The sequence below is a fragment of the Odontomachus brunneus genome, unplaced genomic scaffold, assembly GCF_010583005.1.
Source record: "Odontomachus brunneus isolate Ranch 3 - 2012 unplaced genomic scaffold, Obru_v1 Obru_scaffold_050, whole genome shotgun sequence".
Taxonomy (NCBI): domain Eukaryota; kingdom Metazoa; phylum Arthropoda; class Insecta; order Hymenoptera; family Formicidae; genus Odontomachus; species Odontomachus brunneus.
In genome coordinates, this window is record NW_022639500.1 from 1,499,320 (window position 1) to 1,526,626 (window position 27,307).

Below are 27,307 nucleotides of genomic sequence, written 5' to 3' on the forward strand. Positions count from 1 at the left end.
GGGGGGGGGGGGGGGGGGGGGGTTGGATGTGTGCAGGGGACATCGACACTCGGACTTTGACGAACGTTCGTTTGTTCACGCGAAACAAACATAATATCATACCTTAGTGGGATCCCCTCACATACATGGCCGCAAGAGAATTCTCCTAGAACCAGGAAGAACATATTCTAAGGTCGCATTGCAAAACGTCGTTTCTCCAGGGAAATTTCGCTGAAGATCCGTCGCTCACGTTACGCATACCGCGGATTTCCGGCGAAATCCTCCTCGAAAAGGACGCTTTGTAGTTTGCAACCTAAGCGCAGCATCATTCCTCTTCATCAGAAGCGCGATGTCTCACGGTTGAATTCTTCCCTTCATTGGGAGGAGAAAGGATCTTTCGGTGAAAGTTTTCGCTCGGAACATGGAATTGTAGGGAACAGCACCTTGCAACTAGAGTTCTCCAGTTTAGCTGTTAGAATGTGTTCTTTTTGATTTCATAGAGGAATCATCTTGAGACCATGACACAGGGAGATTCCGCCAAGGACGAGATTAGACTGTTCTGCCTATGTTACTTTGTTTCCTTTCTTTTTCTCTACGACTAGTCTCCGCATGGCGAGCCGAGCCGCGATCGATCGTCCGCGCGAGCGAGCGAGCGATCGCGCGATCGGCCCGCGTATCAAAAAATCCTTCGCCTGTCTGCGCGCGTGTGCACCTGCGTGAAAAATCCTCGGGCCGAAAATTCCGTCGGGCACGACGGCCGGCCGGCGTTTAACGTGGCCTCGATCGTAGAGGAGGCAACTTAATCGCCGATCGATCGCGACTCGCGCGCGAGCGTGGCCGCCTCGCAAGAGCAATTTTCCACGCAATTTCCCCGGGAATAACCAGCTGCAGATGGCATCCGCGGGATCGTTACCGCTCGTTTACGGGATAGCCGGCGTGTCGCGTTATAGAATAATCCGCCGGTACTTACAAGTCGTAAGCGAGTCCATTAGACGGAACACCAAACGCGACGCCGAACTCGGTAATTTAGCGCGTAAGTGAATATACGGAGGACTTTTGCATGTGTGCATGCAACACGGACGCGCGAATATCTCGCTGATATATTTCGCAAGCTACCGATCCTCCCGCTCTGCATGCGTGCGCGTGTGTATGTGTGTGCGACGCGGTCAACGGTCTCCGCAAAAGGAATCAAGAATCGAAATCGGCGAATCGCGTGTCGACAGATCTTTTCGCGAACTTTGAGCGACATCTAATGCACGTCCCGATGCGATGCACATGAAACTCAGGTATGCGGTATAAAACTCCATGCTTGCGAATCGCCCGGAATATCGCACGGGAGCGTTGAAACGGGGACGTGTGTGAATTGAATGGAAGTTGAAACGATCGCGCGGACGTAAAGATATCGCGGGTCGTGGATCGTGAAGCTAGCGAGACGAATAAAATTAAGAAGGAAAAGAAGAGATGAAATTCCACCACGGCACAGTGCGAGCCGAATGAAATTTCACGCTTCAAAAAAGGTTACAGTTTCGAAATTTCTGCAGTGAAATTTTAACTAATTTCGGAACTTTTTCTCCCTTTTCTTAACGAAAGCGATTTGCTTCTTTTGCTTCTCCCCTTTTCTAAATCAGATATAAAGGAGTTAGATCTAGAAGCAGAGAAACTAAAGATGAAAATCTGGCTCGACAAAGTCATTATTAGTCTTCGTTAAAAAGGAAACAGATCAATTTAAATTTTGAGACTATAGCCTTATTGAAACATAAAATTTTATTTGAAATTCACTATGTGTCGTCGAAGTAACGGACGGTTTCGACATTAACCCTCGGACGAAAAGGTAGAGATAAAGGGAACCCCGGTTTAGTGTTCAGGTTCACGCGTATGAACTACCTGCTTCACGTGACTTCGGTGCCTTCCGTCTTCTTTCTTCCCTTTCAGGCAAAACACATTCTCTTAAGAGGGTAGTATACGTTGGGGTCAACGGGAGCCCATCCTTCCCTTTGCGTTTCGCCACTCCACCTCTCTTTCCGAAGGTTAAATTTCGCGAATGTGTGGCTTTTTTCGGCGAGACGAATGCGCATCTTCAGCTTCGAAACGGGGTTGAAAGGGAGACTCGCGATATTTTCACGTGAGGGCCACGCTCGATCTTCTGACCCCCTCGCTTCGGGGATGATAAGCGCGCGCGCACCGACCACGTGCGATCGCCGATTCGCCTCGACGGCGTGATTAGGGGTGGCCGCGCAACAGGGCGAGGGGATGGGATAGAAGGAAGAGGAGGTGGGTGGAGAGGAGGTCACGAGGTTGGGTGGCGAAGCGAGAGGATCACGCACCACACACGAAGGCTCCGAGGCACCTGTTCGCCACGTACGTGTACACAATGTACTAAAACGCGCGAGTCCCTACGATTATAGTTAGGAAAGTTCTTAGCTATCATACAAACGCTTACGTAACTATACATATACAATGTTGTTACGTTAGAAACACGTGGTACAGTCTCTCGTAGTTCGCCCCTTTCTCTTTCCTCGTCGTACCTTCCTTCGCGGCCTTGCGACGACAATCAGTCGCTCGCTCGTTTTTCGCTTCGCGTTGTCTCGATACACCCGTCTTGGATTCGCGATTTGCCGAACATCTCACGTTCGCCAGTCCGTGCCCGCGAAAAATTCACCGCTCGACAATCTCCGTTCCGACTCGAAAGTCGATCACGCACGATCGGCGAGATTCGACACACCGATCGCGCTTCAGACGGGGCGTTTCAGGTCCGCCCCGTCCGAGGCGAAAAGGGGCTGAAAAATCGCCGTGAACTTCCTCCCGGGAGGAGTGTCGCAAACGATTCTTACCCTTTCTTGTCCTCATTCTCTTCTCATGGATGGAACGAGAGATTCTCGAGAGTGCTTGCGGGCGATCGGAACACGCACACCCTCGTTCACTTTGAGCGCCACGACTCCGACCTCGTGAGGAAGCGTCCGCGCTCGCCGATTATAAAGCCACAGAGAGCTGTCGCTCGTGTCTGATTGATGTCAGGACGCGTCGCACGTGTGAACGGCGAGTTGCGAGAAAAAGGACGCTGAAGCACGGAGAGCGAGCGGGAAAAAAGGACGAGGTAAAGGGAGAGAGGAGAGGAGAAGATGCGCGACTGCTCGCGCGTCCACCACGAGGTAGACGATTTCGAGCGCGGACCTCGCGGACTTTCCTCCGAGAGAGATCAGTTGGCATCAGACGCGAATGCGACAAAACGAAGATAATAGGACGTGCACGAGGTGTTTGCGAGTCGCGCGAAAGGAACGAATGGTAGCGCGCGAATCGCGATGAATCAGGACGAGGGACGGCTGTCGCGAAATGATAATGATGGGTAGTAGTAGTCGACGCCGATCGCGTCGGGATCGCGGGACGAGGAAACGGAGACTAGGTTCCTTTTGAACGCGCCAGCTTGTAAAGAAAGCGCACTTCTACGTGGCGGCGAACGGTATTTATATCGGCAGTGCTAGCGACGACCGGTCTCAGCGATCACGCGCTGGACCTCGGTTACTCAGGCGGCGATTCTCCGCGCTGAGACCGGTCAATACGTTTTTGTCTTCCTTTCTCTCTCTTTCTCTCTCTCTCATTTTTTTCTGGCCGATCGGTTTCCGGGACTCGGCGGAGCGACGGATTGCGGTTGCTTTTCCGGGATACGATGGAGCACCGCGATTAACACTCTCTCACGGCCGGCGTGGCCGTCACGTGGACCGTGAAAGGTTCGGGGCGAAGAGCGCGGCCGGTCCATCATTTCCGATCTTTAAGAGCCCCACGCGAATCTCCAAGTCGGGGCCGATGCGAATCTCTCACGGGAAGAAAAAAGAAACGTCGGTCTGTCTTGAATATTGAGTCGCGCACAAAACCGGCCTCCAAGTACAAAGTCGCGTCTAAACTTCTAGAGATGCAAGTCCGCGAGGGACTTTGCCGCAAAGTCCATAAGTCGCAAGGTTCGCCGCGCTCATGTTAACGGTAAACGTTTAATGGTGAACCTAACGACAAACTAGAATATAGCCATGCTGGAATATAATAGCGAAGCCGATCGCGACACAACCGACTCGCACAGAAAAAGACGAGACCGATTCTCTTTGTTTCTCTCTCTTTCTCGCGCTTTTCATCCGTCGAGTATATCCTCGCAGATATTCGCTTTCCCCTCCTCCTCCTCCTCCACGGCGAGGTATTGATTTTTTTCGTTATTGCTCTTTCGCGTTCTCGATTTGGCGCGAACGCGATGCTATTTAAGGGGCGTCTTGCGAATAATGGACTCGCTCCGTTCTCGCGCTCCTCGAACGCTTTCTCGATCTCCGCGACCAGCCGTTGTTCACTTCCCGACGAACGAACAACCTTGTTGATCGTTCGACGTTGGGCATTGACCGAGGACAATTTTCTTTCACCAAAATAAACAGCAGATCAATAGTGAAAATTAATCAGTCGTGACGCATGCAATCGCACGAATAATTTCATCGATTGAGGAAATTCGTCTTGTTAAGGTAAAAGTAACAATACCTGCCCACAAACACTGGTATACAACTTTCCACGTGGAATATATGTATTCAATATACATGTATATTGAACGTTTAAACATTCGTATTTCAATACGAGTGTCCACAGTTACAGGTACCAGTGTTGTTAGTGTCCAAGCATTGGCACTCCTTTCACCTCGATCAATGTGCAATCAATCACATCAAAGTTCAACAACGTGATTCATGGAAATTATTTGTGATTTTGTGCATAACGATTGATTGATCTCGAGTATTGATCTGCCGATTATTTCAATCAAGGAGAACTTTAATCGGTTAACGCCCAACGTTGCGATCGACTGCCTCAAACGTGCGCATACGATTCCCCGTCGACGCTCCACGCTCCTCACCATCGCGAATGCATTGAGGTCTTAAGGTCAAGTCACACTAGCGACCGCCGATTGGTTTGCGATTGAAGATTAGCGCGACCAACTTCTCTATCGATCGGAGCAAAACAGCCACCGTGTGAGACTGGTGACCGCTCCTACTAGACATACAAACGCCCTGTCTTACGATCGTCAATCGCCAGTGTGATCACGGGCTTTACGGAGGTAATCGTTAGGAAGGAAATTCACTACGCTGTGTGTCATTACCGCATATGCTAAACACGAGTACAAAATCATCCAGCGATTCTCCCGCGTCCAGGGTCGATTCGAAAGGGTTGACGGAGAAAAAGAGGTCTAAGCTCGAAACCCACGCTTCGTGTCACAACGCGAGTCGCGAGGGTCGTCCCATGTTCTCTCACCGTATCTCACGACCTCGATACCCGATTCTTCCGCTCGCCCTCGTCGAGCAGGGAACGAGTGTCGGTCGCGCACGTGACACGCGAACCGCCCGATTGTATTCCGACTTTCATATTATTCATAAGGATACTTCTCGAGGCTAGTGTCGCCAGCCTCGTGGAAGGCACCGGGAAGATCGCAGCGATACTCGTTCCTCGCTCGTCGACGGAGCGAGAAGAGCAGGGGACATCGATGCCCTCGCGACCGCTCCTACCTACGACGAGATTAATGGCTACATCGCGCTTTACAAATTCCTATTCGCCGGTACAACTTGACTTAACACGTATTTTACACACACACATATATGCATATATTATATATATATATATATATATATATATATATATATATATATATATATTTATCTACATTCGTTAGTATAAATCCCAATATACGCCTAAGTTCCATATCACAAAGACATGCCGTTCGGTATCACGATTTAACCGCCGATTCGATCGCTTCTCAAGCTTGATTGTTGTCGTTCGCTGTTGTCATCGCCGGCTATCGGCGCCCTTCCTCGCCGCCTTCTACGACTTTATTTTCACTCATTGTTTCTGCTATTCTTTCTCGAATGATGCTCTCTATGTGTCGCCCTTCTCGTCGTCACACTCATCCACGCTCGCCACTCGCTACTTACAATCCGACACGCGCGTCGGATTAGTCGCGTCCGACTAAATTTAGCGATTTCGCGTCACCGGGATCGCCACAAAGCGCGCGCGCAGCTGCATTGTTCGCGGGCTACGCGTTGTTGTTTCGCGAGCCACCCCGCCGTATGAATCGTTTGGTGAACAAACAGTCTGTACCTTTTTTTTACTTTCCGTCTTTCACAAAGTAGCGCTCGAAATAACTTGGGGAAAATTGCCGATGACAATGGTGCCGGGCGGAAATTAGTCGTGAAAGCGCGTGTTGCATGAAGAACGAACGTTGCGGAGAAAGATTGTAACGTTGGAATGTCTTCTAGCGCGAAAAAGTATTGCTGCTCGCGTCCTAATGAAAGGAAGGCCTTCCGTTTGCGATTCTATTTTTCCACCATAAGCGCGAAGTGCGACATTGTCACGTTGCGAATGAGAAGCGCGCGGAGGCGGGGAATTAACCCAGTTATACCGCCGCAGCAAGCACGAAATTAACGAGCACGATTCTTGTCGCGCCGTTCGCGGACAAGCGCCTTCCTCGTCGTAAGCGAGCTGTAGTAGCAAATGAAACGCGTTTTCCCGACGTGTTTCCCCGGTTAGTCCGAGTGCTATCTATTCGCCCCGAACGCGTTCCTCCGGCTTGCAATCGGACAATCGGCTCTACACGCGCCCTGGGACTATTCCCGAACTTCGACCGACCGGGACCGTAACGAGCATTGATAATTCATCAGTGAGGTACGCGCCGAGCCGAACAGCCGTTCCATTCGCGGATCCGCGTAATTAGCAATTTAGTACGGAAAAGCCGGCCGTTCTCGGATCACGGAGAAAACGTTTCTCGGAGGGAGATCCGTGTCGTAAATTTCCAAGCCGTCTGATTAAGCAACAACTCAAACAAGACCCGTGACCATGTAGTCGTCGTAGAGAAACGTGTTTACAAAACACAACTAAGAAAGGATTAGCTCCACGAGATGTAGAAAAATTGATATACAAACAAACCGGTTGTGTCAAACTGTAAACAAAAATACACCGCGTCGCCTGCTCGTTTGCATCTGTACTCTCCTAAAGTGAATCAGCGAAAATGTTTCTGATTGTATCAGTGAAAGGAGTGTATCTCAGCGCGATGATCAGCGAAATTCGCTGATTTTCAGTAGAAACACGCCCACTTCACTGCTCCATCTTATATCTCACTGATCTCGACCGGTTCAAGTAAGACTTCACTGCAAAATCTGTAGTACAAAAATTCGTTATACGCCGTGCCGAATTAAACCTTGTGTATTTGTACTTTAGAGAGTACGGTGCGACTCGTTACTCGAGAACGCGCGTCCTCGCGATACCGTCATGGTTTCATGCAGCGGAACGTCGATCATCGGACGCACCTTCGGTGGCAACGAGTCTTCGATCGGTCGGCAAAATCAGCGTTCGTTGTCGCGCGTACCAAATAACTTGCGGGGCGAATTGCGTTATTCAGCGTGTAGAGCATGCGAAGGAGCTTCTCCGTTATTAGATTCCCCGTCCTCTCTCACGAGTTTATACCGGCGTCGCCGTCGGCGCGTCGCGACGTCGATATATCTAGCGGATTGTTTCACGTACGCCTATCGAACCGCCGACTCTACCAGCTCGAGAGAGGGTTTACCTCGGCTTCCCCCTTGGCACAATAACCTCCAAGTCGTCCGCGACTACTGTCGTGCATCGCGGCCATGAAGAATGATCGACAACGAAGTCACATTAATCATACTTAATTCGTGGAATCGGAATTTATGGAAATGTCAGTCGGTTCTGCTCGGTGTTCCGTACCTGAACTGGCTGTCAGCTAATCTATATTTGTCCGATCGGCCCGATTATCCTAGACGATTGCTCGTGCACTTTGCAACGTGACGGATAAAAATTGCGCGTGTCTATGTTTCGCCTTGTCAATTAGCTGAATCGTTCGACTCGACGACGAGTTGGAAACGTCGTAATTACGCCGATAATTCGCGACAATCGCGTCGTTTTACCGGATACCGGATACCGGTTGAGCGCGAGTATACAAGCATGAATGAGTGCGGAAACCTCCGGGCAAGAACTTGGTATCGGAAACCAGATCGTAAAGAACTCGACGACGAGTACTCCGTCTCGTCTTCGAGCGGTCGCGCGTTCAAAATCGCTCGATCGGTCTCCTCGCGGCTTTTCCCAGTGGCGGCTTATTACTGAGATCCTCGAAATATTGTCGTGACGGAAACTCGCGTACCGCCGTCGCGTCTCTTCACGGAAGCAACGGCAGCAGCAATAAATCCCGGATACGAGCGGGCTAGAGAGCAACGCGAAGCAAGTCGTCGCTGACGAGCTGTAAAGTGTACAGTTTTCGAGGTAAACGACGACCGGTCTCGCAGCGTGTCGTAGGTCGTATGTCGAGGCGTGGAACAGTCATAACTCCGGCGACGATGAATCCGCGAAAATGAGCGTTTTCGCTGTCGTTTCGACATTACCGTTGCTTCTCGCGCCCGATCGAGAGATACCATCGCGTTGGCTCATTACTCCGTGTCGTCAACGTCGTCGCCGTCGGCGGCACGACGTGTGCCGGATTGGGAATAACGGTAATTCGATCGATAACGTTCGGGAAAGAATTTCAGCGAGAAATTAACCGCGTTTCTTACTTTTCTGTTTGCTCGCGCGCCTCCTAAAGAAAAGATCTGCTTTCCACCAGGCTAGTACCGCCCCACGCCTCGTCTACGCGCAACGGCGACTGGGAACGCGAATCACAGCGTTATCCGAGAGATCGATGATGAGACGGTCGTCCACCTTCTCGACCTTGAGTGACCCTTGCGGGGTCGAGCGACCTGGGTCGTCGGCCGAACGGCAGGAGGCAGCGCCACAGCCGAGTTTCACGTCGGGTGACCGGGACCGGACTATCCTTATCCTTGCGTCTCCTCAGCTTTATCCACCTCCCTCTGTCTACGGCGGAGTCGCGCGATCCTTCGCCGATCGCGACGAAGCGCGCTCATCAGCAGCTGCGCCAGGGACGGCAGTGGGCGAGAAAAGGTGGCACCGCACGTCTGGGCCTATCGTCTGAGCTCTTCAAGAATCTCCTGAACCGCAGGGTGCAGCGCCAACACCAGTCGGCTGGAACTGCCGGAGGAGCCGTGGGAGCTGTAGTTGTCGTGAGACGAGCCGTGCGAGCCGTTATTGTTGTGCTGCTGCTGCTGTTGTTGCTGCTGTTGCTGCTGCTGAGGCTGCTGTTGCGCCTGGTGCACCTGGCGACTGACGCGCTGCTTGCCGGACGTCGCGCCGTCGACGGAGTTGAGCGACTGATGACTACTCGACTGATTCGACCGGTGATTGCTATGAAAGCGGGACTCGGACACGCAGGCGTAGCCCAAGTACGGGTTGACGATCGATAGATCGTCCAAGCGGTCCCTCTGCTGACCGGTCTTGCTCGCGGAGATAATATCGCCGGCGGTGCTGATGCTCTGCAGGCTGTTGGTCTTGCTGGAGCTCCTGCCACCGCCGACGGAGTTGAGCGAGTGGTGGCCGCTCAGACTCGCCCAAGTGGACGGGTTTACGTATGTCGAACTGTAACCCGCGTACGCCTCCGCGAGTATGCGGTCCCTCTGCTCTCTCGTCTTGCTCGCGGGAACGTCGTCGTTCGCGTTGCCGCCCTGCAGACTGTTGGTCTTGCTGGAACTCCTACCGCCGACGGAGTTGAGCGACTGATGGCCGCTCAGGTTAGCCCAATTAGACCCATGCAACGGCGGCGGTGCCACGAAGCTCGAAGCGTAGCCCGAAATCGCGGAGACGGACATCTCCTGGATCGACTTACCACCACCACCGCCACCGCCGCCGCCGCCACCACCGCCTCCACCTCCGCCACCTCCACCGCCGCCGCCGCCGCCGCCGCCGCCGCCGACGTTGTTGCTGCCGCTTTGTAAGCTATTGGTCTTGCTGGAGCTTCTGCTGCCGGACGCGGAGGTTCTGAGGGTGGAGCCGCCACTAGTGGTTGCTGGCTGCGCCGTCGTCACCGCCGGCAACGTGTCGTTCTTGTCGCCCGGCGGCCTCGGTAGCCTGCGACGCAACCACGGATGCCTCAGCGCCTTGTTCGGCGTCATCCGGTTCTCCGGGTCCCACACCAGGCAACGTCTGAGAAAGTCCAAGAACAACACGTCGTCGCAGCCCTTGAGGGCACGCTCGAGGTCGTGCGAGCCCGGAGGGCCCCGTAACTTGCCGCGTCTCGAGAGACCCCCGCTCAATACTGTCGTACCGTCTGGCATCGCCGTCGCGGTACAGTACTTGGGGTAGCCTTTTGAGCTGATGAACTGCCGCATCCGCTTCGAGGTCTGCAGCAACTTCTGCGGCGGCATGCCGAGCATCTCGATGATGCACGCCAGTTGGTCCGCCTCGTCCTCACCCGGCAGCAGCGGGAAGCCGGTGAAGAGCTCCGCGAGGATGCAGCCGAGGCTCCACATATCGATCGGCATGCCGTACCTCGCGCCCAGGATCACCTCCGGCGCACGGTAAAAGCGGCTCTGTATATACGTGTATACCCGCTGGTTCTCGTAGCAACTGGAGCCGAAGTCGATCACCTGCAACCAAGCGAAGCCGGCTACATTCATAGGTGTCTCTCTCTCTCTCTCTCTTTCTTTCTCTACATTACGGCAGGTAACGCGGCCAAATGGCAGCGATTGTTGCAATAATTAGATAATAGAGGTCAATCAAGAGATATTCATCGCGCGTATCGCACGGAGAATATACAACGAACATAGAAGCGATGAAAGTCTCTGCGTGGTATAAACGCTATCGTATTTCTCACGAACGGGATAACATTTTCGGGAATAATTGACCGTGCAAAGCGGGATCGTTGCCTAGAAAGTCGAATGTGGAGCATTGCATTGTTCTCTGACCAATTACCGCATCAATAGGATCTCCCTCTTTCTACGTTACCTTCGACCAACTTTCCGATTTCGTTTCGCGAAAAAGCAAAATGAAAAGATTCCGAGAGGAAGTTTCGTGCAAAGGAAAAAAGGAAATGTATTTACCCACGTAAGATGTGGGACATTTATTGTCAACTCGCGCCGTATCCGGGTGCGACGTGACGTGTGCCATAACTATGTGTACATCGAGGCGTATTCACTCGTGAGAATCGATCAAGTCGCATAAAGCACGGTCTCGTTAATAATTTGTGCGCGCGCGAACGGCAGTACTGGATGCACCGGATACACAGAGGCGCGCATTCGTACGTATCTGTGTGTTTCCAGCTCGTAAATGATGCACGTGGCCCGCGTAAAATAAGGCGCGTATGTATCGTTTATGACGCACCTGCCGAGCACGAACGTGCTGAAACCGCACGGCCCGATAATCTCGCATTCGCTGATTGCTTCAATCACGACGCGTGATCAATTATTACTGTGAATGCCGTAACTTGACTCACTTTACCAAAAAAGATATAATCTCATTACTTAAAGGAGAATTCTCTTATATACGGCCTCAGGAGAATTTTTCTAAAAAAGAAGACTAGAGGTTTTTTGTGTGTTGGAATATTTTCCTTTTGCAAAAAGGAAAATTTTCCTTTTGAAAAAAAAGTTTTGTTGAATTGACGAAATTTTTGATGAAAGGAACGAACCAGAAAGTCCGGGTTGAAGTCATCAGAATTCTGTTCCAGTTAACCAGAAACCTTGTTGACTTGAACAGAATTTCGACGACTTTAACCGGTTCGTTCATATTTCACCAGAAACTTTGTTATAATCCAACCAAACTTTTTTTCCCTTTTGATTTTAGAAGAATCCTCTTAAGACCATATATAAAATGATTCTACTAAGGATGAAATTATATGTATTTTTTTTTTTGTATATTTAACACATTTAATTCTCGATATACGAAATCATAAAAAGATATTATCTAATCACTAAAATAATATTATTTAATTAATATTTTATCATCTATTTTTTCATATTACCGATATTTCTCTTTCTCTCTTCTTCTGTAGTAATAATAGCGATTATCGGTCGACAATCTCCACGAAATTGTCGGTATTACCATCATTATTTCCCTCCGTCCGTTTGCAGTTTTCTTTTTTCGTCGATATAGTTACAAATATTAAATGAGAATTGTGAAAAAACGCCCTCGACGAACGGCGCAACGATTCGAACGATAATCCGTGCCGTCTGGCCTAGTTTAATATTTCGGGCAACGTCACCCCTTCTGCGCGTGTGTGGGGGGCGCTGAACAGAAACGGCGCGTTGGAGATTGTCCAGGATTCAGCCGGCTCGCATTTGGCTACTCGGTCGAGGTGCTCACTCGCGCAACTTCAATGAGCTGTAATTCTCTCGACGATCGATGCCCGATACGCGACCTCGAGCGAGATCTCCGCCTAAAAATACTGTCCCCGTGGATCGACTAGCAGCCGAGAGTGCACCAAACATCGTCGGGGACACATTCGCGTATTGTCGAAAATATACCCGGCGGTTCTAAGCTAAAAGAATCATCGCGAATCAAAAGCTCGTACAAAACGAAGAAAAAACAATACACTAGGTGTCTGACAGTTCATGAGTCCGCAACTTATGTTTCACGAGTTCTATCTGCGTACAACGGCTGCGCCATGAATTGTCCCGACACCCTGTATATTGCCGGACGTTTCACCCGTCTAATGGAAGCAGGAGCCGGAAATCTTCAGGATCCTGACGCTAACGGGGGAAAAAAACCTCGTTCATAGATGTACAGCGTGAGTCAGCAGTTTCCCCGAACTTTTCTTCTGAGCAACCAACAGCGGAAATTTATAGAATGCGCGTTGTGTTCTCCGCAACAATAGGATCTATATATCCAAGAGCAGTGATATCGCGCGAACGTGTATCCTCGTAATTAGGTTTTCCATTAAGTCTTCGTTTACGACGAAAAGAGCGCGCGATCGAAAGAAAGGCATTATCCGGAGCGTAATCGGCGCTCCTTCGTAGTGGTCGCGCCTAACGATAACGGGCGGCAGAAGATAATCCGCAATTAATCAAGAGCCCGTAACCGCGAAATGAGGGGAGAGGAGAGAGGAGGGCATAATAATTCGGTACGTAGCGCGTATTTTCTGTATCGGTAGAAAGTCGGCTTTCCAGCGCTTCAAGAAGAGCGAATTGCCGCGTTTCGATCGGGAGCCTCATCTGCGGCCGGGAGATATCGGCCAGGAAACGGCCTTCTAAACGAATTAATTACCGCCTATCTCACAATAATGCCGACGATAAGTTTGTTGCGATATATCTTCGACGCGTTGGCGAGTAAGAGGGCCGACCACTTAATTACTTACACGCGCTCGAATCTTCAACACACGACGACGAAGAAATCGCTTTCGACCCGAGATCGGGTGTGTTTATTGAAAGTCAGCTCTCTCTTTCTCTCTGTTTCTCTCTCTCTCTCTCTCTCTCTCTCTCTCTCTGTATATGTGTGTGTATGTTTATTCTGAAGCCAATATTCCATATTTCTCCCGACCTCGCGGCGAACACGTAAGCAGTTTCCAGTGCGTCATCGCGACCGTACGTTCGGGCTGATCGATTTTCAGGGGGTGGCCGGCCAGACTGGCCGGCTGGCCGGAAGTCCCCGCGGGGTGCGGAAATACTCGAGACGTGCAGACATTCCGAATCAATTCTGTGGTCTGTGAGACAATAATGACAAACGTCGCGGCTAACCAATCCGGCTCGACGGTGGTTTTTGTTCGGTCGATTGAACCGTAAGACTCTTTACGAACTATAAGATAAAAGTATCGATGCCTGGATACTAATAACGTCGGCACCTAACTTTGGATATTCATCCCTCCGTATGACGCGCGCGAGATGTTGCTCCGGGACGATAAAATGAACGGAGATCTCGTTCAAAGGTACCGCGTAATATATTGTATTTGAATAACTTTTCAATTTAACGTTATCTCGAAAAGTCACATGTCATCCATTAGGTTTCGGCCTATGTTCTTTTTTTACCGCGTATGCGACCCCACGCATTACTTGAAATAATATATTCACCCCTGGTATGCAGCTGCAATGGTGTAGGACTTCCGTTAGGGAACCCGTCTAGGGTCACGACCTCACCCTGAATTAGTAAGCTGTCGGAAATATCCAGTGGAAATTGCGCGCGTACATGAAAAATTGTGAGATTTCCAACTCCGTCATATTATCGCATGAATGTCACCACCGCTCCGCCTTCTTCCAACGTATCGACAATGAATCGCTCAATTACCCTCAATTATCCCCGAGAAAATCTATAGTAATTTTTTTCTCCGCGCGCGCTCAATCGATACGCGAGTGGCTCGTCTGCGAAGATTCGCTGATACAGACGTCGGGAAAAGGAGCTCATTAATCAAAATTTGATCTGTGCTCAAACATTTCAACGCATCTTTTACTCTCCACAGCGAATAAATCGAGATCAACGGACGCGGCACAAAAGCGGGAAATGAAGAAAGCGATCGTGACCACCTCCGGCATTTAAAATCTACGAACATCCTGCGGCCGCAGCGCTTCTTTCTTCTCTTTCTCCTTCGTCTTCCGCTTCTTCGTAGGTAAGTACAGAAAAAAGAGTAAGCGCGCCTTTCCCTTCGCCTTTACAAAAGGCCGCTCGGAGGCCATCCGGCGACGAGACGCTTTATCGTGAAATGAGATATGAGGGGGAGAATGTTTATTCGCGGTTTCCCTCTCGTTCTGCGCGCGCGAGAACGGCGATAAAAGGAGGCTCGTTCCCCTAATTGGAACGCCTGTGCTTCACTTCCGAGGGTAACAGGTGGTGCCTGTACGCGCCACTTATTCGCGCCAGGTATTACGGAGAGGAGACTCAGAAAAATCACATCACACGCGTCACCCGGAGCTTTTCCGCGGCGCTTTCTCCGAAATGACACGCTCCAGATACTAATCGCCGATCCGCCGCCCTTTGACGCTGTAAATTCGTAATTATATAAAAAAAGGTCGTCAATTCGGACCTTTCTCTCTCTCCCCCCTCTCTCTCTCAAAAATGTCTTTTTGACTTAATATTGTTTGGTGCAATTATCGACTTCCTCGTTATGTTAAATGGTCTTTTTTGCTTATATTTTCTTATTAATACAATTTGCCCATGGCTAGTTTTTTCTATGTAGACTTAAGGCTAAGTATATACCATTTATTCCTTCTTGTAGCTTAAGGGGTTTTTACCCCAGGACGTAAATAAACTATCTATCTATCTCTCTCTCTCGATGTTTTCGTAATTGTGCGGCGATATCGTTATAGCGCGACGCGCTTTGATTCCCGACCATGCGACAATTAGCGGCGTCATCACTGCGAACAAATACAATCGTGTTAATTCTGTTCTCATTGAAGCGTGAGTTGTCGAGTGATACTTAGCCGTGAGTGAGGATGAAACGCGATGTTGTAATTTAAACAATGAGTAACTTGAATTTAAGTGGAAGCTGATTGCGTAACCGCTGACGCGGTCGTATCAATCTTGCGGTATCGCATTCGCAGAGATTCACTGATACGATCGTCTCGAGACGTGCAAGCGCGTGGGAAAAAGCCGATTAAGTACCGTACGTAAGTCGAGACACGCGTTGTATGCACAATCCCGTACGCTCTCTCGCAACAAACCGTAGAAAAAAATTCTGTCGTTACTCGCGATTATCAAAGCATAATAATTAACACGACAAAGGAGTAAAATGAAAAAAGAAATAATAGAAAAGGAGTACACAAAATACGAGAGACAGAGAGAGAGATGTGTTGTGCAAAAATAATTATCTCTTTGTTCGCAACGCGTTCAACAGACGTCCACAATGCGATTTAATGTCACTGTTTTTCACCGTTTTTATACGATCCATTTTGTTAAAAACAAAATTTTCGCTAAGAATAGCAGGTTTCGTTAGGTACATAACAAGTGTTTCAACAGTACATTTTGGTTTCTAAAATTTAAATAACATATATGAATTGAAAAGATAGTGAAGTTACTGCATCGATCTATCGATTCCATAGCAATTTTTACAATAAATTTCTCTCTATACACAAAATACCAATACCTGGACACTAACAACGCTGATATCTAATTCTGGACATTCTCTTGATCTTTAAATGCAACTATATAAACCTTCAATGCAGGAAAAAAAAAAATATATATATACATATATTGAACATATACATATACGTCAAATATTCGTAATTAAAAATCAAACCCGTCCCCCCTCCTCCCATAAGAACCAGAAGTAGTTAGTCTTAATGCCCAGGTATGAGTACTTTCATCTTATATCAGGCGTGCAATCTCCAACACAATGTCGTGTAATTTCGCACGGTTTTTCCCATTACCGGCGAGTTTAACTTGAAAGAAAAGGAAACAAAGAACGAATCGCCGATATCGTTGGTATTTTTTCCGGGGAAAAAAAAGAAATCCATCGCGCAGATTGGTCAAAGAATCCGTGGATTGAGTTTTATCGGGGTGTACGGCACGGGGATACGCGCAATCTGTGCGGGATACACCGCCAATCCCCGCGGGTACGGGGTGATACAGACGAAAAAATGTGCACGACAGCGGCGCATACAACACGTGCACGCGGATCCGCCGGCCCGCACAAAGCCTTCAATCAAAGCAACGCTGTGCCTTTGACGTATCCGCGATTGCCGTGTACGGTCGCCGCCGTCGCCACCGTACATGAACAATGTCGTCGTTGTGCACGCGTCGATTTGTTTTATCGATTGGATCAGGAGGAGGCTACCGACGCGAACCCTGACCTTTGTCGAAATTCTATTTCGCGCTCGGGGCCGCGCGCAGATTTACGCTCCCGGTCTCTTTGTGCGCCTACTCGCCGCACGGCGAGCTAATTACCGCGGGTATCCCTGCAGAACGTTGGTATCTCTCGGGCCGACGCGGTTGGAATTCCCTGAAAGTCCCGTCCAGGACTATTATCGGTCGATTACGGCCGGTACCACCTCCACGTACGGCAGTTAATTCAAGATGCAAGCCGTCCCCGGCGGTAAGGTCATCGGGCAACTGCCTACAGCTATCATTATCAGTTTACCCCTTACCCCTCCTCCAAGTTTCTGCTTTGTCACTCAACTTTCTGAGGACTGGGCAGGCATCAATGAAAAGACACGCGAACGTCGTTGTCTTATAGTGAGTCCATGTAGAATAGACTGCTGAATAGACAGCATTGCTGGTAGGAGGGATGAAGTCGAGTGTATGAAGTTGGCACCCCACTTTTTGAAATTTATAATTTTGAAAGTTGTTCCAGATTGTTCTGACTTTGTACCACATTGTTCCAAAGTGATATTGCTTCATTCGAAACGGTTTTCGAATAAAACAAAAAAAATGATTTTTTGAGCTGGCACCCCACTTTTCGAAAATCGAACATTCTGATACCGCAATAGATTGTTCTAGTTGTCATTTTTTTTGTTTTATTCGAAAACCGTTTCGAATAAAGCAATATCACTTTGGAACAATGTGGTACAAAGTCAGAACAATCTGGAACAACTTTCAAAATTATAAATTTCAAAAAGTGGGGTGCCAACTTCATACACTCGATGAAGTCAGCATTAGTACACTGAGAGATAAAATATCTAAGAAATAAAAGATATTTATTCGATATATTCGATTAATAACACATTGACTGATCAATGAGCGTCCTCCCTTTTCCCTTCGCCATGTTTCACACATGTTTCTATTCCGTTTCTTCTATATCGCGCTCCTAGAGTACTATGTGATAAAGAGAAAGCACGTTTGACTTAACATATCTCTGCCCTTCAATCTTGTCACTAGCCAGCCTTTTAAAAGTGCGCAATCTATTCTTTAAGTCTATGAGCATAAAGCACGTCCGCTTTGGCAGGTAACTAATGCAATTCGCAAGCCCTGTGAACGTAGGAGGTAACGTGATTATATGAATTCAAAATCGGGGAGAATGTGAAATAAAATAAAACGCGATAAAATGGGTCAGAATAAAACGCGACGGGAGATAGATACAATGAAATAAAGCGAAAACGAAGCGGGAAATGACATAAAATTTAACAAAATAAATTCCTTTTTTTCATTTCTCTTTGCATTTCCATCAGCGTGCGTGAAATTTATAAATGGCAGAAAGTACGGCAAATTGAGTACAGCTCTCTGTTTTTTTTCTCTCCACGTCGGCTCTCGGTTTCGCGGTTTACCCAAGTCGAAATTTTTTCTCCACGACGAATCTGAAGAGCCATTTTTCTACTAAGGTTACTAAGGATACTAAGTATAATTTCTACTCCCTCTCTCTCTTTCTTCCTCTCTCTCTCTCTCGCGTAATAGACACTGTTAGAGTTATTCAACGCGATTACTCAACAATCGTCCAGCGTATGCACGGAGCGTAAACGTGCAAAATATGAATTTCCAGCCGCGCTCTACTTTCGAGATATTGGAAAGCGCACGTTGATCGTGAGGAAGGAGCGTTTCCTCGCAATAATTTCCAAGCGGGAGCTCCATGTTACGTCGACGCGATGTCGCGACGTTGACATGCACCTTCAATACGTCGCGCACCGCTAATGTCAACTTCTTGCGCGCATAATCCCGCAAGAAAGTAAACATCGCCGGCGAAAGATCTTTACCGCGCCGGTAATTACCGTAAAAGCCGTGCACGAACGCGCCGATGAGATCGAGTTTTACCGCTTTTCCGCCTCATACTTCCCCGCACTCGATCGAACGACGTGCGCTCTCTCTCTCTCTCTCTCTTTCTCTCGCATACCTTGTAACAGTTACGTCGTTGCATGTCGCTTACCATGCCTCTTTAACTAATGAAAGATAGTTTCGGACCTTGATCTCGAACGCGGAACTTACGACCGACGTGAACTTCCTCGGCAAGAAGATCAAAACGCGATCTTCATTAGCGTTCAGTCGATCGCGAATCTCGCGAATGAATTTGTCTGAACTTTCGTCTCAAGATATGTGATATTTACGCGGGAAAAAGTTGATTAAAATCGTTTGATTAAACGAACCAATTTCTAGTTAAATATAAACAATCCAGAAATTCCGGAAATTATCGGAATTCAGTCTAAATCATCGAGATTTCTGGTTAACTTACGTTTTAAACTAGTTAAAACTTAGTTAAAAAATTTTAGAAAAAAATTTCTCTCTCTCTCTCTCTCTCTCTCTCTCTCTCTTCTTAAGGGACGTAAAATTTATATTCACAGAAGTGAACTTTAAATAAATTTCTAAATATTTTTTTCTCAGGGTAAGTTAACTAGAAATTTTGATAGATAACAGAAATAAATTTTATTTTATAGAAATAATCACAGTTGATAATAGAATAAACTTTTTATATCACACATATAAATTGTCAAGTATTTTGAGAATTCACCCAACCAAATTTTTTTTCCACGTATAAATAGCAGAAAGTACGGGCGAATTGGGTACCACTTTTTATTTTTCTCCACGTCAGCTCCCAGTTTCGCAGCTTATTCGAGTCGAAATTCACTCGAGTGGAAAACCAAGAGAGTTACGCAACCGGTTTGGTGAATTTGAGAGAATAACGAGGATGCCCTTCGTCGATAACGTATGCCAACGGTATCGCTCGCTATTCAACATCTGAACCCGCGCGACCGTTATAATATGTTAAATCTTGACGTTTATCTTGGCGAGAATTGACGCGGGCGCGCGCGACAATATTGTGACAGCCCGAGCGTGACGGGTTTTTTTTTTCTTTTCGAGACGGACGAAGCGCCAATGAAGAAACGCCAGACGACCGCGTGTTACGTCATTATTTTCTTCCGAATGACCTGGATTCTGGCTCGCGTCGCGCGCATCGATCGCGTAAATCAATATTCGCTCGGAAATATTTCACGCGTCGAATCCGTCGTCGTCATCATCGTCGTCGTCGACAACGCAGTGGGTGCGTACGAGCACGAGAGGAGGGTAGTCCGTGTAATAAGACCGATAAAAGTCCACACGGCGTGCAATCCATTCCGCGACTGATAATAATAAACGGGAACGCGCGCGGGAGTGCCGATGCGGGGGATGTATGTGTGTTAACCGTAACGGCTGTCGCTTAATAAGCCAAGCAATCGTTACACGTCGGACACTCGGTGTAATATAGACGCGAGCTGTATATACTCGTGACAAAACGCACAGACAACGCCGGACAGATCAACCGGGGAATGCTTTCTGCTTATTTCCGTGGTCATTATCCGAGCGATATATCGGCGGGTAATGGCGTTGCGGAGGACTGTACTGTCTGGCGGTGGTTCTCTTTCTGCGTTTCGTTACTTCTCAGATGAATTCTTTATGGCTAGTTTGAATCATCCTTAACGCCCCCCGACGCCTTATCTATAGCGTACAGGTATGAGAGTTGTTATTGACGCGCGATTTGACTCTTATAATACGATTATATAAGATAATGCCTTATCTTTAACATATTTGCACCCGCATTAGCGGCATATGCGCGACTCTTGCTGTTTTCCTAGAAGCCGCACGAGTCACGTGCAAGTTCACGTCCGCGGAGAAAAATTGCAATGAAATTTTTGTGATCTTGGGCCATACAGAGTTGCACTATCGAAATTGTTATATATTTGGTTCAAAATACTACGCGCGTTTGTATTACAAAATTATTGCATTATTTATCTTTTGATATCGTATACACAAGGTAGAGATCGTCAAGGTTATTATTTCTATACTGAAAGGGAAAATATTTAAAAAGTAAAAAACATTAATTTGTTGGGTACTAATAACATATTGTACCGATATATAATATTTTTAAAACAGAAAATATACACATTTTCCTAAAACCTTAGCTTTTCACGAAAGCAATTGTTTCTTTTGGTTCAATAAGAGTAAAAACGTATTGTTACTCACCAAATAAATATTTCTTGTCCCTTAGATATTTTTTTTTCCTCACAGTATATGCAATAATTTATATTGAAATTTCGATATAATCCAACCTTTACATAAAACACTGTAAAGAGAAATGTAATTCGAAATGTAATTTATGCAATTCGAAATGTAATTTTTGCTTCAAAATTTTCCCATATATATGACACGTTTTACGGCAAGGGCAATGGCGCGTGAACAAAATCAAATTGATCCCGCGGAATATACCGATTTATAATTTACAAAGGGATTACAAATTTACAAAGGGAATTCCCGTGAAAAACTGGCACGCTGTTGCGTTCACGAAGGTACAAACGGAAAGGTGTACACGAGCAGGGTCGCGGCCCTTCCCGTGATTTCTTTCTCGCGCCCTAATGTCCTCGACGGTAATGCGATGTTACATGTCCCTCAGGACAATACCTACGGCGAACGGCACTGAGTCATCGTCGCCGACCGTCAGGGAAAAACTCCCGGTTACAGTCGCCACCGTCGGCGACTGCACGTTCCCCGTCGTTACACCCAGCGGGCGATCGATCGGCACACGCAGTGTGCTTCGCGGCCGTTTCTGGAGTCCCGTCGTTTCGCGATAAAATCGTCTGCGACCGCGATGCCGCGATGACGCCGCCGAAAAACCGCGCCCGAGGTCAGGATCGCGCGAACACGCCGGCGCGGCGGTCGGCTTCAGCAGATGTGGTGTCGTTGGACTTTCTCGCTTTGGACCCTTCAGAAGGGTGCAAATAATCAGGTAGAGAAGCGCTGCGGTCTAGACTCGAGTCCGAGATTTCCCTTTGACCGTGGGATGGGTGCGTAGGCGGCACACCTGTCGACCACCAGTTTTCTTCGTTGAGCGTCTAGGAAACTCACAGTTTCGAGCGAACCCCTGCGAGAACGCGACGTGCGGGAGATTTTGCAGATACAAAATCTCGACCACATGGAGAGAGGATATTATAGTTATTTTTCATTCTTTTAAATTTTAGTACACGGAAAAAAAGATTTGCTTATATATGGACAACTAGAAATATTAACTGCAGGAGCAAATTTTCTTGCTTTCATAGTAAAAGTTATTTAGTTGTAATAGCTAAAAGATTTGCTAATATATATATTAAATTTGTTCCTGCAGTTAATATTTTTAGTTGTTCATATATTAGCAAATCTTTTTTTTCCGTGTATGATTTTAGTGGTCCACGAGTAGACTGTTAGCAAGATTTATCTCGTCATGGAACATAATCAATTTCACTAGAAACATAGCAAATTTTCTAATAGCACATTCCAGTTTCCGAAATGTAAATAGCACTTATGAAATGAGAGGGCAGCGAATTACTGCAGAATGTCGATCTATTCCTCCGTGACAGAATCCTATAGTAATGTTTGCTATGAAATTCTGTTCGTGCAATGTTGAATTCGCGTCATTTTCACCTCCGTCGAGAGCAGAGTTGGGCATTAATCGATTAGAACGTCAGTTGACTTCAATGACCGACTTAAGCCAATGATCAAAATTAGCCAGTCACCGTGTGACGAATCACGAATATCTTAAGTGATTGATAACATTAATTATTAATAATTATTAATCGAACTTTGATCTGCTAATAATTAATTTCGTCAATCCACTAAAAATCATTCGTGATTATATATGTATAATGATGGATTAATTTTGAACATTGATTTGCCGATTATTTTAGTGAAAGAAAATTTTAATCGATCAATACCCAACACTGTTTTAATCGGGGATGAAAATGACGACGCACGTGGCGGCCGCTCGTTTCTCGAGACAGTAATGTTCGTATTATTTTTATGCGTTGTAAAATATATTATCATATAGGAAGTATCGGATTATCGATATTATAGCAATATCACGACGTGTTAATTAATCACGACGAACGTCGCTACTTTCGTAGCAGCGCTCGTGTTTGTTTGCAACTTTTTCTCGTTATTTTATGCGCTCTCCCTTGTCCGATAATTCTTTTTCACATAGGACTGCGCGAAACGCCTCGTAGTTTTCAGGAGTCGGCATTATGTTCAAGGTTGCCGGCCACATCTGACCGGAAATACTTCAGCTGCCTCGACCCCAACGCTATTTCACCCGTGAGAACAATCGATGCGCGCCGTTATGCACGCGAACTAATTTCAGTGGATAATTTTGTGCAAGCGAAACGGCAAAACTTCACGATATTAACCATTCGGACGAATCGCGCGTTTTGCCGATAAGAGTCACTATCAGCATCGCTATTTCGCCACGTTAATCATTCAACAGCGCCGGGAGAGGTGCAGCGGGTTTTTTGAAAGTCGATGGATCCGTTTAGCGTCTTAGTCTTGCCGTTAGCGTTGAATATTTCACGGGCAAAGAGAACTCTCGTTTCCATGAGCTGAATAATAAAAAAAAAAAAAAGGGAAACACTTATAGTGGGCGGACGAGAGCGGAAAGGGAGGAATATAAACGTCGAGCTCGCCTTTGTACACTGTAATACCCCTCGCGATGAAGACACGCGTTGCAGTTAACTCGACTCGCAATAATCTTACATGCGCGCTACATTCGCTCTCAAAAGGCATCGCGGCGGTACGATAAAATTCACGTGTCTCTCATTATCCTTTCAATATTTCAGAAGAAAAGTTTTGCAGTTTATTCGGCGGTGAAGATCGTTAAATTGCACGGTTGTCCGTTAAGTACCGCGTAGCTTCGAGCATTTATCGCCGTTTGATGGACCGGTTATTATCGGAGAAAGCGGATTTTCCTCTTTCTAGCCGTTTCGCGATGCATAATTTAACGGCGATTGTACTTGATACTGTACTCGATCGGATGAAATTTCACGTTATCGATGAAGTTCGTGAAGTTTTAATTTTGCGGAGAAAGAGTAGATAGATAGATAGATAGATAGATAGATAGATAGATAGATAGAGAGAGAGAGAGAGAGGGAAAGGGGGAGAGAGAGAGAGAGAAATAGGCCACAATTGCGGAGTCAAGATGCACTTTGGCCAACTTTGCAATTTTTCGCCAACCCCTCGTGCAAAATCCTTGTAAAGAAAGACGCGTTACGGAAATGATTATGTGTTTCTTTGAAACATTCGTGCATGCTGAAATTAAAGAGGACGTTCAGGTACAATCGACTTGAGCTCTTTCTGCAAACTTTTCGGATATTCTTAAGGTTCTGAATTCAGATGCGAGAGTACAGCAATATTCTTCCAAATTCTCCTGTTTGAAGCACACTTTCGGTATGTACAGACTGCGAAATTTTTAAATTAAGCAAATATTACGCTGACAGCTTGAGATTTTACATTTAAAATTTTGTTTTCCTTTTTATCATATATATTGAGCAATACTCCTATTTATTCGTGCACGTACTTGCATTGCATGGGAGCATTTGTAATTCTGTACAATCAATACAACGTAAACTTAACAAAAAAATATCAGTATTCTGTCGGTAAAGTTTTCAGCTTCAGCATTCTCTCAATAACAGTCTCTCAATAACACTTGAAAATTGCCTCATGTGAGATACACAGATACCATTCAAAATCACAGTTCCAAGTTTTCCAATTAAATTAATAATGTGTAAATGACATTTGTAATCGCGGTTTAACTGGGAAACTCTCATCCATCACCGAATTTAAATCTGACTGTCTCGCTTGAGGCGAGTTTCAAGCAGTAACTATTAATACAATTAATTAACTATTAATCGATTAATGGCCGAGATTGGCCGGGCTGCGCGATCGATCAGCGCGGTTCATCAGCGATTTTTCACGTCACGTCGCGCTTTAGGATGCACCCCCTTGCGCGCGCGGGATGTGTTTACACCACGTTTCAAGAGCGCGAGCTAGTTATGCATCAGCACGTCGTTCACCTGATGCGCGCTTATTCATATCCCCGCGCCTGTCATCGAGATTGGCTTCTATCTACTTTTTTTTTATCGACCTAACAGGAGCAGAGCCGGCCTCTGTCATCGTCGTCGCGCCCGACTTTTATTCCTTCTCGTAAAGCACGGAAACGGTGCCGCGCGCGCCTACGACAAATTATTTCCCGGTGAAACGCGACGACATTTTCAATCCTCCGCGATCCGACACCGCCGTGTCGACGGAATAAAGTTCGCACGACGTCGTGGAGCGAGTCCGCCTTTGGCCGTGAGCAAAGAGGAGTGTCTCACGTCGTGGAAACAGATGTCTCGTACAATACAATTCGAGATTTCTCGAATTTCGCGGCAACACATCGAATTCAGCTTGAAAATTTTTGCCTCTCTTCGACATCGCGAAACTCAAATCTCACGAGGTCATTAATGCGTTTTACTCCCAGCGTGGGTGTAATTAAAGTTACGCGTACTGCAGGAATTAAATTCTTCAGTGAAGCGAACTCCCGTAACGTCGTCCCGGTGTGTAATAATTCAAAGGGAGAACGCAGAATTTGTGCGCGTTTCGAAGATACTCTCTCCGCGGAATGTGCGTGCTCGCAGCGGCGTATAAAATTGGAATATCATGTAACATTTAAAGAGTTTACTCACCGGGCATATGTTTTTAACGGCGCATCAAGGGAGCTGCGCTCGTAAATTCACTATCTGTTGAACTGAATTTTACGTTTTCGTGCATTTATTTCACTATCTAAATAATAAACGTCAATTTGAAACTGATCTCACGACGCTCTCCCGCCACATTTCTTGATTTACACAGTCTCACTTTTTGCGTAGTTACACAATATAGTTATATAGGATAATGATCTCATTTATATTGCTTCTACCGTAAAATTATACAAATTCAGTATTAAATTTCTCGTGAACGGTGCAGACAAGTCGCATGAAGCTTTTTTAACTACGAATGCGTTTTACTGCGATAAATGTTACGTGAAATTTTCGCGCAATTTTAAGCATTTTGCTTTAAGTGAATAAAGTCCTTAATGGACGTACGACGAAGTCCACGAACGTGAGAGAGAGCCGCAAATTCCCGTCTCCTCTTTCTCCTCCTCCTCCTCCTTCCTCCCAACATCGACCGACCGGATATCACGTGGATAAAACGCGTGGAGGATTTCCGTCCCTACATTTAGACTTCTTTGCCATGTTTTTTCTCACTTCTCGACCGACGCGCGTACACCGGTTATTATTTTTCGCGTGTATCGACAGGCGACTGTGGACGCCTCGTTGAAAAATGGAAAAGGAAAGCGCGCTCGGCGGTACGTTTATAATTGGCGCGAGGTTTCCACCACGACGAGTCCCGAGACTCTTAAATTTAATAAGGTGGCGCTGGAAAAACGCAGTAAGCGTGAGCTTTTTCCCGGAGTTATCATCCGCGAGAGGGATTGTTAGCGTTTTTATTTTATTTTTAGACGGTTGCTGCTCGTTTCGGCTATTTTCTTTAACGACTCCCGCGTAGCCCGGCGTAATTGCCAGCTAGGACAAAAAAATAAATAACGCCAGAAAAGCGGGGAAAAGCGTCCAAATTGCGCGAAGGACATGTTGTCATCGCTCTCTTTGCCTCTCTCTCTTTGCCTCTCTTTCTCCCTCGCTCTGCTCGTACTAATTAATCCACGCTCCATTTAATTTAGTTTAAGGAACTACGTTTATACTTATACTATATAACTCGCGCGTTCGATTCACTCGATTTAATTTAATCAGTCGACCACGTTTAATCCAGAATCCCGCCATCCCCGTCGCGCGTGACTACTCCGGAAGAACAAACTCTCCCGTCTTCCTCGTTCTCTGCCTCCCGGTCATCCTCGATCAGGAAGTGAGCAAAAACGCGAATTCGAGAGTTTCTCAGCTAGAAGACTAACCAGCCAACGGTATTCGAACGGTCTGGCGAGCCAAGAAAATGAAAGAAGTCCATTAACTCCTCTCTTCCTCCGCCACCGTCATAACGAGCCAAGCGCGGGCAAGCGGATACACGCGGGCGCGAATCCTTGTTCGGGTGAAAAACGAGCACAGGGCACGAGGAAGTAACCAAGTTTCGCTGTTCCCTCGCAGTAGGCACGAAAATCCAAAGCAGGCGTCATGCAACGCGGGTGGTTATAGCTGAAACGCGCCTCGAGTTGCAAATTGTGCGGCAGCGTATCAAATATGCTGGACTATGCATGCACTCGAGTGCATAATGCATTCTCGAGTAGTTACGCGTCGTATCCGTAGTCGTCATCGCCGAGTCATCGCGAAAGTCACCGTCGAAAAGGTCGGCGAGAGCCAATTAATTTTAAATTGCACTCTTCCCCTCCCCGTTCGCGATGTAATTCGGCCCTTCTATTTCCGTCTGTCACGCGACACGCCATTGTATATACACTCAAAAAGATATAAATCTCATCCTTAGCAGGATCCTCTCATAAATATTATAATCTCAAAAAGATTTTTTTAACAGGAAAGTATCGTATATTGAGAAAAGAATACTTCGAAATTTATTTGTGGAATACAAAGTTTATTTTCACAGAAATACACATTATTTCACAGAAATAAATTCTATTATTTCATAAAATATTTTGCACGTACTTTTTCGTATAACATAGAGAAAAATTAAGAATTATAATTGCGAGGTACGCTGTTTCTTCTAATCCCATATTTTAAGCGAAAACTTTTGCTGAAGGAAATATTTCTCCTCTAATAAAGTGAGAGAATATTGTGCTTGGAAATATTTTTCTTTTAGTCCTGGAAGAATCCCCTTGAGGCCA

At 46.8% G+C, this 27,307-nt stretch overlaps 1 protein-coding gene across 2 annotated transcripts in view; it reads right to left on the minus strand.

Moving 5' to 3' along the window:
- Window positions 1-8,921: 8,921 nt before the first annotated feature.
- The window catches only part of LOC116845212 (dual specificity tyrosine-phosphorylation-regulated kinase 2-like), a 60,605-nt gene continuing 42,219 nt past the window's right edge, over window positions 8,922-27,307 (minus strand). For both annotated transcript variants that reach the window (XM_032817626.1, XM_032817625.1), the window contains exon 3: window positions 8,922-10,472. In XM_032817626.1, the coding sequence (XP_032673517.1) occupies window positions 8,955-10,472 (1,518 nt within the window). In that variant the 3' untranslated portion in view covers window positions 8,922-8,954. The remainder of the gene's footprint in view (window positions 10,473-27,307) is intronic.